General features: G+C 37.0%; 1 protein-coding gene across 2 annotated transcripts in view; it reads left to right on the top strand.

Annotated features, from left to right (window-relative positions):
* The window catches only part of slc38a4 (solute carrier family 38 member 4), a 28,387-nt gene that overhangs the window by 4,661 nt on the left and 9,845 nt on the right, over positions 1-13,881 (top strand). The window contains exons 1-12 of one of the 2 annotated variants that reach the window (XM_077709379.1): positions 3,141-3,286; positions 7,340-7,544; positions 8,195-8,291; positions 8,377-8,492; positions 8,577-8,650; positions 8,727-8,819; positions 9,333-9,414; positions 9,495-9,577; positions 10,537-10,595; positions 11,676-11,927; positions 12,866-12,945; positions 13,031-13,131. In XM_077709379.1, the coding sequence (XP_077565505.1) occupies positions 7,432-7,544; positions 8,195-8,291; positions 8,377-8,492; positions 8,577-8,650; positions 8,727-8,819; positions 9,333-9,414; positions 9,495-9,577; positions 10,537-10,595; positions 11,676-11,927; positions 12,866-12,945; positions 13,031-13,131 (1,150 nt within the window). In that variant the 5' untranslated portion in view covers positions 3,141-3,286; positions 7,340-7,431. Of the gene's footprint in view, positions 1-3,140; positions 3,287-7,339; positions 7,545-8,194; positions 8,292-8,376; positions 8,493-8,576; positions 8,651-8,726; positions 8,820-9,332; positions 9,415-9,494; positions 9,578-10,536; positions 10,596-11,675; positions 11,928-12,865; positions 12,946-13,030; positions 13,132-13,881 lie in introns of those variants that run through there. The other variant, XM_077709378.1, reaches the window with a different exon arrangement.

Raw genomic sequence — 13,881 nt, 5'->3', positions numbered from 1 at the left:
CTATCTATATTATCTCTATCTATATCATCTCTATCTATATCATCTCTATCTATATCATCTCTATCTATATCATCTATATCTATATCATCCATATCTATATCTATATCATCTATATCTATATCATCTATATCTATATCATCTATATCTATATCATCTATATCTATATCATCTATATCTATATCATCTATATCTATATCATCTATATCTATATCATCTATATCTATATCATCTATATCTATATCATCTATATCTATATCATCTATATCTATATCATCTATATCTATATCATCTATATCTATATCATCTATATCTATATCATCTATATCTATATCATCTATATCTATATCATCTATATCTATATCATCTATATCTATATCATCTATATCTATATCATCTATATCTATATCAGTATCATCTATATCTATATCATCTATATCATCTATATCTATATCATCTATATCTATATCATCTATATCTATATCATCTATATCTATATCATCTATATCTATATCATCTATATCTATATCATCTATATCTACATCTATATCAATGTCTATATCTATATCTCAATCCAAATCCAAATTTAAATCCCATCAAAAACTGAGGCCAGTCTTGGATTTCACGCCGAGAAAAAAAAAACTTAAACACAATGTAATCAATTGATCCAGTCAATGAATCCACTTACCCTTAATATTAAATCTTTTTCACACAATCCAAATCCACAAGAAATGTTGTTATGCATCCTAAAACCTTTCTCTTTGATATCATAATATGCAGTTATGTCATAGCAAATAGCAGCAGTTTACTGGCAAGCATATTCAAAGAACACGGTCGCCCAAAATATACTTTTGTCTCAGACCTGCGAAATACTTGGAGGCCCTGTCGGCACTCTCAAGTCTTCGAGAGAGCTCTCAAGGATTTTAACAGTTTACTGAAAAATTATTCCCAAGATCAAGTTCTCTTTGTTAAGGAATGGTAAACATATTTCTATGATTAAGCCACTAATTGATAGTTCTGAGTTAACCGCAGCCTCTTAAATTGAAGGGGGGTGGCCATTGTGATAGTTTGTTTCCTAAAAATTCATCAATTGGTCAAACAAGTACTGTATTTTCATGACTATAAGGTGCACCGCATTATAAGGCGCACCCTTAATGAATGCCATTTTTTTCCACATATAAGACACCCTGTATTATAAGGCGCACTGTCTATTTTAGAGAAAATTTAAGACTTTTAAGTGCGCCTTATAGTCGTGAAAATGCGGTAATTGCTATTGACTTCCAGGTATGAAGCACTCACTACTTTACAGTCACCTCTAGAGCCAGCCATTGTTGATGTTTTGGATTTTTTTTGTATAAAATCTCGCAGTGGGGGAGGAGCTATATGATGGAAGATGTTGTAAACTAAGATGGCATCTGCATATTTAACAGTATTGTTTCAGTTCAGGCGTTTGTGTTTTTTTAATATCCCACAGTGGTGGTTTTTCGTTTTTGGTTTTCTGTTTTTTCCATATATAAGGCGCACTGGATTATAAGGCGACCTGTGTATTTTGGAGAAAGTTTAAGACTTTTAAGTGCGCCTTATAGTCCTGAAAATACGGTACAAAAATGATTGATATTATGAAGTCTATTCCCACATAGACACTCCAAATGGAAAGAAAAAAAAATGAAAGTGTCTCCTTCAAAGACTGCCTTTCTTATTTACACTTGAACTCCTCAATGGTGGTAAATTCCATGGTGGTGTGTCAATATATATTTAGCAATACAACGTTTCATAACAGGGGTGTGTCAACACAGGTGATGGCGTAGGGACTATGATGTCCTTGTTACTCGGACACTTGTTTTTTTCCTGTTTTTTTGTTGTTGTGTGATTGTTGTTGTTATTTTCCGTTTGGGGCGTAAAGCATTCGCAGACTCCTCTATTGTCAGTCAGTGTTTTACATTTTACGGCATCCGGTCCATCCCCCGACCCCCTAAAGCACCCCCCCCCCCCCCTCCAGTATGGCAGTTTTTTTTGCTAACAGAGCATTTGTTGACATTATCTAAGGAATGTTAGTGTCCTGACGTTTAGTGTGAATTACTGCAGCGTGTCATTTTAATGAGCTTCTAAGAGCTTCATCATGCCGTTTTTTTTTTTTCCTCAGATGGACAAATAAGAATTTTTCAAATGTACTCAAGCGGAGGAGTCTAGGTCAAGGGTCACCAAAACATGGTCGGTCCTTGAGTCTGTTGTCCATCCTCCAATACGTGATTGGCAGAGCTGCCTATATAAATCTGATAAATAGCCTGATTATTTTATTCTAGTGTTTTTGAGAGAGAGAGTGTGAGAGAGAGAGAGAGAGAGAGAGAGAGAGAGAGAGAGAGAGAGAGAGAGAGAGAGAGAGAGAGAGAGAGAGAGAGAGAGAGAGAGAGAGAGAGAGAGAGAGACATGGAAAACAGACCCCATCTGATTCGGTGACCTCTCTATTTGAACTTTACGACGCAACTAATAGATAACGTCTCATCCCTGACACGGACACGACCTTGGGCACGGCGACATCCCACCACGCCGCGCTCTGATTGGTGGCGTGAGGGCACATCCTACCATGTATAATATTGGAATGGCTGTCACAAAAATGGCTGTGGGTTAGGACCTACTGAATTGCGTATACATGTGCTTCTGTATGTGTAAGTATATATATATTTCAGCAACACGGTTACTTATTTATATATTTATTCATGTATTTATTGATTAACTTACTATTAACTACCTATTTGTGTAAAATGCCTTCACCATTTCTGCCTCCTCACTCTCTTGCTACTGCGACAAAGAAATTTCCCGAATACGGGATGAATAAAGTTATCCAATTCAATTGTAGCGATCATAACTAACGAGCGTGCCATAGTTAATTCAAGTCATTTGTAGCGGAAAATCAGGATTTCTAAGTTGGTAAATATGACCGAACTCATTCGCCTAAGAGAATGTTTTAGCGTGTACGCTAAAAAAAAAATAGTTGCCATATTGATGTTTTTTTTATTCCTTTTCCATAAAGGCAGAGCATGTGAATTAGAAAAGAGGATGGGTGGGGGTTCTGTCTTGAGTTCTTATGCATGGTCGAAAGGCAAGCTCTGTCCTGATTGGGTGAAGCAGGTCCTCCCTTCCCCCTTTTAAAAGTAGCCTTTCTCACCTGATTTACAAAATATAGCCAGAGCTACAAGAGGCTTTACTTCACAGTCACTGTCTGACTACTGACTCTTATTTTGGAGGAGATAAACGGAGCCATTGGTATTTTTTTCTATAGGAATCTGAAGTGAGTATGACTATTTTCTAAATACGTTAGTAGTTTGTACTTGCTTTTTTTTGTTGAGTGAAATTTCTTAATGCACGCTGAAAAAAATAGACTTTTTTTGCAATCTGACTGAAAACATTTTGCAGCCTACTTGGCTGATGCAAGACTTTGGCGAGGGCGGAGGAAAAACGCTCATGAGTTCTTCTAGGAAGGAAACCAAGAGGCAGAACGACTTCATTTTCTTGCAATACACACAATGCTGTGTTGATTTTTTAAATTTATGGCAACTCATTGACGATTTATTAAGGTTTAGAAGTTATTTATAACTAAAAAAATGTTTTTAGGGTCACTAAGCTTATAACCGTGATGATTTTTTTAAATTTATGGCTACTCATTGACGATTTATTAAGGTTTAGAAGTTATTTATAACTAAAGAAAATGTTTTAGGGTCACTTAGCTTATAACCGTGATGATTTTTTTAAATTTGTGGCGACTCATTGACAATTTATTAGGGTTCAGAAGTTAAAAAAAATGTTTTTAGGGTCACTTAAGCTTATAAAACAGTAGCTAAAAAGTTGAGTGGACACATTCCAGAATACAAGGAAAGTGACAGCTTATGTTTCTTGGACATATTTACGAGAATGTGGGTTTCCCTTGGATTCTCTGTGGCTGGATGCACGTGGTTTTGATGTGAATTCCAGATGTGAGCCGCTCAAAATGCGTTAAAAAAATGTCAATAATTAGTTACAGCGCTTGCAACCGGGCAAGTTTTAGTACTGGCTCTAGCCAAAAGAAAAGTGTACCGTATTTTCACGACTATAAGGCGCACTGGATTATAAGGCGCACCCTCAATGAATGACATTTTTCCCATATATAAGGCGCACTGGATTATAAGGCGCACCCTCAATGAATGACACATTTAAATTTTTTCCATATATAAGGCGCCCTGGATTATATTTTGGAGAAAAATCTAAGACTTAAATGCGCCTTATAGTCGTGAAAATACAGTACGTTTTTTTTAAAGGATTTTTTGTTTTTATTCTGCGTAGAGGCCACTATTGGTTGAAGTACTATTGTTTATTCAATATATTTTTTTGCATTTATCAGTGTCAGTACAGATTTTGTTGTTTTCCAGCCTTATTCTATTTCAAACTTGACTGTAGAAGCTAAATACCGTATTTCCCATATATAAGGCGCACCACATTATAAGGCGCATCGCATTATTAGGCGCACCCTCAATGAATGGCACATTTTATTTTATTTCCATATATAAGGCGCACTGGATTATAAGGCGCCCTATCTATTTTGGAGAAAATTTAAGACTTTTAAGTGTGCCTTATAGTTGTGAAGATACGTTATATTTTATAACCATTTGTAGATGGCAAGCATTTAAGTCCAAGTGAGGTTAACCCAGTTAGACAGGTTCATCCTCATGGCGAAGAAAAGTCAACACAATGGAGATTAGGCTGACTTTTTTGTCGGTGATACTTTTGATCGCCGTAACATGCGTGATTACCATCGCTCCAAAAATTAATGACTGAATGAATCGAGGGTATGGCTTATATGTGAACAAATTAGACTTGACATGCACGGAATTGCATACGGTCATTGATTTCCAAATAGAGAAAAGATAAACTGATAAAATGCTAAATAACATTTATTTTCACGTCTAGGAATGAAATTGGAGTGAAAAAATAAACTGTATTTGGTTAAAAAAAGTGGAAAAACTCACTAACTCTGGGGATGACAAAGGAGACCTCTCTGGACACACTGCCTGGTTGTACTGCTCACATGACCTCCTTTTCGAATTCGTCCACGTGTAGGCAACACTTTATAGCAGGTGTCGGGAACCTGTATGACGAAGAGAGCCATAAACAATTCATATTTTCAAATATACTTCCTTGAAAGCCATACTCAGAATTTAAAAGTAAAAATACATGAAAATGTGAACATTTATTTATTCATTTCACCACTTTGAAAGTAAAAAAGTCAGAATTCTTTTGAGAACATTATTTTACTGTTGCTAATCAATGAGTATCAATGAGAGAATGCATGCAGAAGAGTCTAATGAAGAAAAATTATGATTTAAAAAAGGCGCTAGAGATAGTTTCGGTGCCACAGTGCCCGAAGTGACGCTCCCATTGGTGCGTTTGGGACTTAGGTCTTCCCATATTTTACCACACAGGTTCGCAGAGAGCCATATACACCCATCAAAAGAGCCACATATGGCTCCCGAGCTATAGGTTCCCTACCCCTGCCCTATATGAATGTGCAATTGGGCAGCTGATTTATATAGTGTCTCTGAAATACCACGTGAAATTATTTTTCTTAAGATATTAGCTAAAAAAGTAAGACATTTATTCTTAAAACCACGAATATGGAGGTGAAATATTGAAACAAGGGCGGCTTATACGAGAGAAATTGTAAAATTCAATGATTTTTAAGCGTGCGGTAGTCGGTATTGGCTCAGGCATAAATCAGGTGTCAGGTGGACTATTTTTTTTTTACGCAGCTGACGTCAATTCACGATGGATTATTTACTGTAAACGTTACCTGTATGTATTGAAGCAAAGATGTTTGGTCAGCACTTTTTTGTTATTGCGGAGTCACACAACGATGGATCTTATTTTGAATCTTTTTTCAATTGACGACGTTTGATGTTATGATGCAAGTGATATAGAGTTCCATGCTCACTTATTACTAAGAACGCTCTGTGAGAAAGTGACTCAGCAATTCGACTTTGATCGAATCTCGCCGTATTACATAATAATGATGTGATAGTGGAAAATTTGAAGCAGGCCTCCTCCTCCCTGTAGGTGGAAATTAATAAGAGAGTCTCTTGTTGTCTGAAGAACTCTTTGCATTCTTGACCTCGTTTCAGAATATGTCATGTTTTATAACAATAACACAGAGGCATTTCAATTAATTTAGTACAGGAGAGAGATGCACAGAGTGGGAGGGGGGTTTCGTACGCATTTGTAACGGAACAAACTAATTTAAGTGAACTTGGATTAATATATACAGACACACTCAAACATAAGTTTAATGTAACTTTACACAAAACTGAATTCTAATTTTGTTTTAATCTTTTTTTTACCATTGTTTTCCGAGTTAGTTAGCGGTTTGCCACGCCTCCACCCACATGTTCGCTGTTTGCTGTTGTATTATAAAGCGCACTGTATTATAAGGAGCACTGTCTATTTTGGAGAAAATGTAAGACTTTTAAGTGCGCCTTATAGTCGTGAAAATACGGTAATTGCTATTGACTTCCAGATATGAAGCACTCACTACAAAGTCACCTCTAGAGCCAGCCATTGTTGATGTTTTGGATTTTTTTGTATAAAATCTTGCAGTGGGGGAGGAGCTATATGATGGAAGATTTTGTAAACTAAGATGGCATCTGCATATTTAACAGTATTGTTTCAGTTCAGGCGTTTGTGTTGTTTTAATATCCGACAGTGGTGGTTTTTCGTTTTTGGTTTTCCTATTTTTCCATATATAAGGCGCACTGGATTATAAGGCGCACTGTCTATTTTGGAGAAAATTTAAGACTTTTAAGTGCACCTTATAGTTGTGAAAATACGGTAATACGTTTTATTCTGAGAAAAGATGCCATTGGCTATCGGCGTTGTGTGTGCGTGTATACTTCATTACCCAGAAGGCCCTCTTTCTACCCGTGTATGTGCATTCAGTGCTCGTAGATATCTGTTATACACGAATGAGATGCGGCAAAAAAGACAGTGCGCTACAATGATAAACAGCCTCTTATGTCATGGCCACCTGGCTTGGTCGCATCTCGAAATTTTGATCGTATGGTGGGCCAATTATTCGATCGAAATTTTCATCGTAACAAGAGCATGTCGTAGGTAGAACTGATCATAGGTCGAGGTACCACTGTACTTGTATGCTTGGAAATTTGTAATACAAAGCAGTATACAAAAGGGGCCCAATGTTTTTCTAAGTTAGGTAACAGAACACACAGTTCCAAGAAATGGTTCAGACTCATTGGAGATACATTGGAATCCAAACTGGCCTCATGCCAGCAGTTCTAATGTCTTTTTCACTTCTATTTAGGATCAAATTGCGGAGGAAAAGACATAGGAGGATCAAACTATTTGGTGACCTTGAAATTAAGCATCTAGGAACACATCTCATCCCAAATCGCAATGGATCGGATGGAGCTGAGGAAAGTATCCACGGAAGCCGACGACGATAGCGCGGACAGCTTGGATGACCGTTTCGCCGAGACCATAGATTCTGAAAAGGCAACTATCAACAGGTCTGTTCTGCCTCCACATAAATAACGAAAAGTGGAATACAGTGTTCCCTCGCTTATCGCGGTTAATGGGGACCGGGACCACCCGCGATAAGTGCATTTCCGCGAAGTACTATGAAGACCCGAATAATAGTAGGCACTGGAATAATAGGGAGTGGAGAATTCCAAATTAATTAATAATAGTAGGCATCGGAATAATAGTAGGCAGTGGAAAAGTCCAAAAATAATGAATATTAGTAGTAGTAGTAGTAGTAGTACTATTATTCCTGTGCCTACTATTATTAATTCATTTGGAATTTTCCACTCCCTACTATTATTCCAGTGCCTACTATTATTTGGGTCTTCATAGTAGGGATTCCCCTTCAAAAATGCTTAATTTGAATTTAATTCCCAATTTTTTAATTTTTTTATTTTTTTACCCCCCTGTATACAGTACACCATATATAATACGGGTAGAGAGAGTGAAATTCATGTTATAACAAAAAAAACTGTAAAATATGTTGTTTCAATGTAATATTTGTATTTTTCTTCCCAAAAAAATCCTTTGAGTCCTCTGAGTCCGCGATAGCTGAACCGCGAAGTAGCGGGGGAACACTGTAGAACCATCCGTTTACGACAAGAAAAATCCAAATTTCTGTCTTTGCAATTCACAGTCAGTTCCTGGATGACCTAGATGACGGAGAAAGCCAGAAGTTTCTGACCAATGGGATGATGAAGAAGAAGAAATATGAAGAATACCACGAAGAATACGTAAGTATAGCTATGGATAAAAAGTTGGACAAAAAACATGCTTGGTTTCTACTGACTTTTTTGGGAAAATTCTAACTCTAAACAGCATCCGGGCCATACATCTTTTGGAATGTCGGTTTTCAACTTGAGCAACGCCATTATGGGCAGCGGCATCCTTGGCCTATCCTACGCCATGGCCAACACTGGCATTGTATTGTTTACGTCAGTATCACCTCTACCGATTCATAGAAAAGTCAACAACTGTTGATAACAGTGACAATAAACCCAAATTTCTCCCGTACGCAGACTCCTACTCATCGCCGTTGCCGTCCTGTCTTTGTATTCCGTGCATTTGCTTCTGATGACAGCTAAAGAGGGAGGTTAGTATTCAATTCCTCAATCAAAAGATTTGGTGTTAATATCCTGTGGTTTAAAGACGGGATTGTGATTTAATAGGTTCCCTCATCTATGAAAAACTGGGTGAAAGAGCATTTGGATGGCCTGGAAAAATAGCTGCATTTGGATCGATTATCATGCAAAATATTGGAGGTACGGTGTAGAGTTTAGGTCAGGGGTGTCAAACATACGGCCCGCGGGCCGGATCCGGCTCGTCGGGTGGTTTGGTACGGCCCGGAGAAGAAAGCTGCACTGTATTAAAAAAATTAATTTTCTTTAAAATTTGTAGTTCTTGTATTATCCGCTAGAGTGTTTTAGTACGTGCAGACAACATGAATTGACATTTATTTATGTTCTTATGTTATTCTCTTGTTCATAATATATTGTTCATAATGTAAAAGGAAAGTTATTTTAATAAACATTTGGATAATTTACTCATTCTTTGCACTAATTATTAGTATTAGTGACTAATACAAAGGAAAAAAAGTGGGCTTATTGTTAGTTCTATGTAATTTTGCAACGAGTTTACTGGTCCGGCCCACTTGATCTCAAATTAAGCTTTATTCGGCCCGCAGACCAAAGGGAGTTTGACACCCCTGGTTTAGATGATAAAAACAGCCGGGTGATGTGGTTTCAATTGAATAAAATCTCATGTCATTTTTGCAGCCATGTCAAGCTACCTCTTTATCGTCAAATATGAATTGCCAGAAGTTATTCGAGCATTCTTGGGTTTGGAAGAAAGTTCCGGGTAAGTACGTGATATTATTTTGCAAATGTGGGCGGAATATCTTTGGATTTTAACCTTTTTTTTTTTTTTTTGCATTGCAGTGAATGGTACCTGAATGGGAACTACCTGGTGATCTTTGTATCAGTGGGAATTATTTTCCCTTTGTCTCTACTTAAAAATCTTGGTAAGGAATCATACAAAATGACTTTACAAGCTGTAAAGTTATTACCTCGTAGTCGTAAGCGGGAAGGATCTATGTCGCATCCACGCAGCTGTCTACACTCAGCCAAAAAGGAATGAAACGTCAATCATCTCTGGCAAACGCCATTTCGAGCAAAGTATCATTAAGCTCTTTAGTCAGCACGATCACTCGCTTGGAATTTTATGGCCGACAGCCTGCGTTCAAATGGCTTAGCTCCCATAAAAATGGAATTAAGGTAGCTAGAGATGTATATTTGGCGACATTACAGACACACTTGTCAATTGAAGGCCCCCCCCTCACATTTGATCAAACTATTTCAAGATATTTGACCTACATTTGTGACCCATATCCTTGAATAGACATTGAAATGAATTTCTGCTTATAGCCATTCAAAAAATAGCGTCCATATCTATGCTGTCTTTTTTTATGCAGTCTTTTTTATGCATACCTGTCAACCTCTGCCAATAACTGCCCTTATAAATGATGACGATTCCCCGTACAAACCCCCCAAAAAACGTACAAAAACCATACGACGCATGTTTACTCGCGGTAACTCGTTTCTTACTATGCGGCTCCTCAGTGCTTGTTTCCACAATATTTACTCTATGTATATCTACGCATGCGCATGTCATCCTTTATCGATATTGCCGTACGCACCGCTAAAAAAATACATACGATTGATGATTAACGATCGATGACAGTTGGCTACCAGCCTACGAGACTATCTGGATTTTAGCCAAAACGGTCTTGTTGAGATCGGTTTTCATAAATATAGTGGCGATTTTTAACAACAACAACAAAAATTCCCTGTACAAAAGTCGGTGTACGGCGTACATGATTTGAAATGGTAAAAAAAACGTATAAAATACGTATAAAACGTACAAGTTGACAGGTATGTTTATGCCTGTCTACAAATCAATCACGTTGGTTTTTAATTGCAGGCTACCTGGGCTACACAAGTGGTTTTTCGCTTTCCTGCATGGTGTTCTTCTTGGGAGTGGTAAGTTTAGTTTTTTATTTTCAAATTTACGCCTGTAGACTGTAAAATTTTTACAATACAATATCACGTAAGAGCACAGCAAGTGAACACAAAAAGGCTGCAACTTCACATAAAATTGTTTCAATGGATAATGAGTAGAATCCGGAACACAGTCTAGAAATGTAACTTTTCTTCAAATAAATGAAGGATTTGCTTCAACTCCGCGAAGGACAGCTAAAACAAGATACCGTATTTTCACGACTATAAGGCGCACTGCATTATAAAGCGCACCCTCAGTGAATGACATTTTTCCCATATATAAGGCGCACTGGATTATAAGACGCGCCCTCAATGAATGGCACATTTTAATTTTTTCCATATATAAGGCGCACAGGATTATAAGGCGCCCTGTCTATTTTGGAGAAAAATCTAAGACTAAGTACACCTTATAGTCGTGAAAATACAGTACTTTTTCGGATTTTTTGTTTTTACTCTGTGTGGAGGCCACTATTGGTTGAAGTACTATTGTTTATTCAATATTTTTTTTTGCATTTAGATTTTGTTGTTTTCCAGCCTTATTCTATTTCAAACTTGACTGTAGAAGCTAAATACCGTATTTTCCATATATAAGGCGCACCACATTATAAGGCGCACCCTCAATGAATGACACATTTTATTTTTTTCCATATATAAGGCGCACTGGATTATAAGGCGCCCTGTCTATTTTGGAGAAGACTTTTAAGTGCGCCTTATAGTCGTGAAAATACGGTAAATGAAAATGTGGCATTTCACAAAATATTTCTCCTGAAGTTAATTATAGCCCCATGGCAACCAAAACTTCTTTTTTTTTAAATGCAACATTTTTTTCCACTTTTTTCCATTTGTGGCTAAGTTTCCTACATGGAAAATATCATATCTCTCTCCGTCTTTTTTCCACACTTCCATTCGATCTAAAAAAGTCGACCAACACCGCTTTTGAAAACGCTAAATCGAGGAAACCAATAGGGATTTACACTGAAAAAATAGAAACCAGTTTAACATATGGAAATAAAAGAAGCGTTTTTACATTTAGTTTGACTGCTTAAATCTTTGAATTCCCAGGTGATCTACAAAAAAACTCAACTACCGTGCCCCCTGCCATTCCTTGACCAACCGTCAGCCAACCTCAGCATGAACTCCTCGCAAATGGCGGGCGTGTACGCGTTCCACAATCGCTCGGCGCAAATGGACTTCTCCCGGGCAGACGTGTCGCCGGCGGTCACGGAAAGCCACCCGACTCACGCCGGCGTCCACGTTGAACCGCAACATGACGAGGATATGTGCACACCAAAATACTTTATCTTCAACTCTCAGGTAAAACTAAAATAACGACTGATAAAACATCAAATCAAAGATTTTGTACCAAAAAGTTCCAACACATTAACTAAGGCTGGCTCTAGAGGTGACTGTGTAGTCCACATGTGTCCAAGTGGCGACCCGGGGGCCAAATCTGGCCTGCCGCATCATTTTGTGTGGTCGGGGAAAGTAAATCATAAGCGCTGACTTTTTGTTTCGGGATCAAATTAAAATGAAGAGGATAGATGTATATTAAATTTCCTGATTTTCCCCCTTTTAAATCAATAATTGTAATTTTGTAATCCATTTTTTTCTGTGTTTTTAGTTCAAAAATCATTTTGTAAAATCTAAAAATACATATAAAAAACGAAAAGTCATTTATGAAACTTTATAACAAGGGTGTTCGTGGGCCACTTTAACGTCAACTTGATTTTACGTGGGCCGGACCATTTTAGAAATAATATTTAGATTATTTTTTTTATAAATGAATTAAAAGAACTGGATTAAAAGCCCTAAATATTAAGTTTTATAGAGATCTAAAACAATGTTTATTTTAGCTTTTTTTAAATCTATTTTTAGATTTAAAAAAAAACGATTTTTGAACTAAAAACACAGGAAAAAATGGATAAAAAATTACAATTATTGATTTAAAAGGAGGAAAATCAGGAAATTTAATATACATCTAGAATCTTCATTTTAATTTGATCCTAGAAAAGAAAGTCAGCACTCATGATTTACTTTCCCGGGCCACACAAAATGATGTGACGGCCCAGATTTGGCCCCCGAGCCGCCACTTTGACATCCATACTCTAGAATGTTTGGTTAAGGTGGTTTTGGAGGGTGTGCCTGGACTTGTGTATGAATGTGGGATTAGTGTCCTTTGTCCTGAATACATTTGTAATATTTCTGCCAAGATGCCAAAGCCTTTTGAGTTTATCAAAATATGAATTTTCCAGACCGCCTACACTGTCCCCATCTTGGCCTTTGCCTTTGTGTGCCACCCAGAGGTACTGCCCATCTACAGTGAGCTAAAAGAGTGAGTATACTTTTTTTTTTGCAAAGAGTACAATCTATACACATTTGGAATATGAATTATCAAACGTGTTCCGCTATTTTTTCAGTCGCAGCAGAAAGAAGATGCAAAATGTCTCTAACCTGTCCATCTTGGCAATGCTTATCATGTATATGATGTCAGCACTATTTGGATACCTCACTTTTTACGGTAACTTATTATTTTGGCATTATAATTCATTCTTATAAATGATGATGATGATTTCTTTAAACCTTTTGACGGTAAAAAAAAGAATCAGCTATTGCCTTTATTCTTATTTTCTTCCTTTTTTAATATCTATCAAAATAGCATATCTGTTCTTTGTGATGAAGTTTATCAAATAAAATATCCCCCTTAATTCGATTTATACTCCAGAGTGAGTTACCGTATTTTCACGACTATAAGGCACATTTAAAAGTCTTAAATTTTCTCCAAAATAGACAGTGCGCCTTATAATCCAATGCGTCTTATACATGGAAAAAACAGAAAACCAAAAACGAAAAACCACCACTGTCGGATATTAAAAAAAAAAACACAAGCGCCTGAACTGAAACAATTCTGTTAAATATGCAGTTGCCATCTTAGTTTACAAAATCCTCCATCATATAGCTCCTCCCCCACTGCAAGATTTTATACCAAAAAAATCCAAAACATCAACAATGGCTGGCTCTAGAGGTGACTGTGTAGTGAGTGCTTCATCATACCTGGAAGTCAATAGCAATTACCGTATTTTCACGACTATAAGGCGCACTTAAAAGTCTTAAATTTTCTCCAAAATATACAGTGCGCCTTATAATACAGTGCGCCTTATATATGGAAAAAATGTCATTCATTGAGGGTGCGCCTTATAATGCAGTGAGCCTTATAGTCGTGAAATTAGGGTATATATATTTTTTCATACCTTCATTGCACTTTTTTTTA

Source organism: Stigmatopora nigra, chromosome 23 (genome assembly GCF_051989575.1).
Source record: "Stigmatopora nigra isolate UIUO_SnigA chromosome 23, RoL_Snig_1.1, whole genome shotgun sequence".
NCBI lineage: Eukaryota > Metazoa > Chordata > Actinopteri > Syngnathiformes > Syngnathidae > Stigmatopora > Stigmatopora nigra.
The sequence above is the reverse complement of the archived record's forward strand: the minus strand, read 5'-3'. Positions and strand labels throughout refer to the sequence as shown.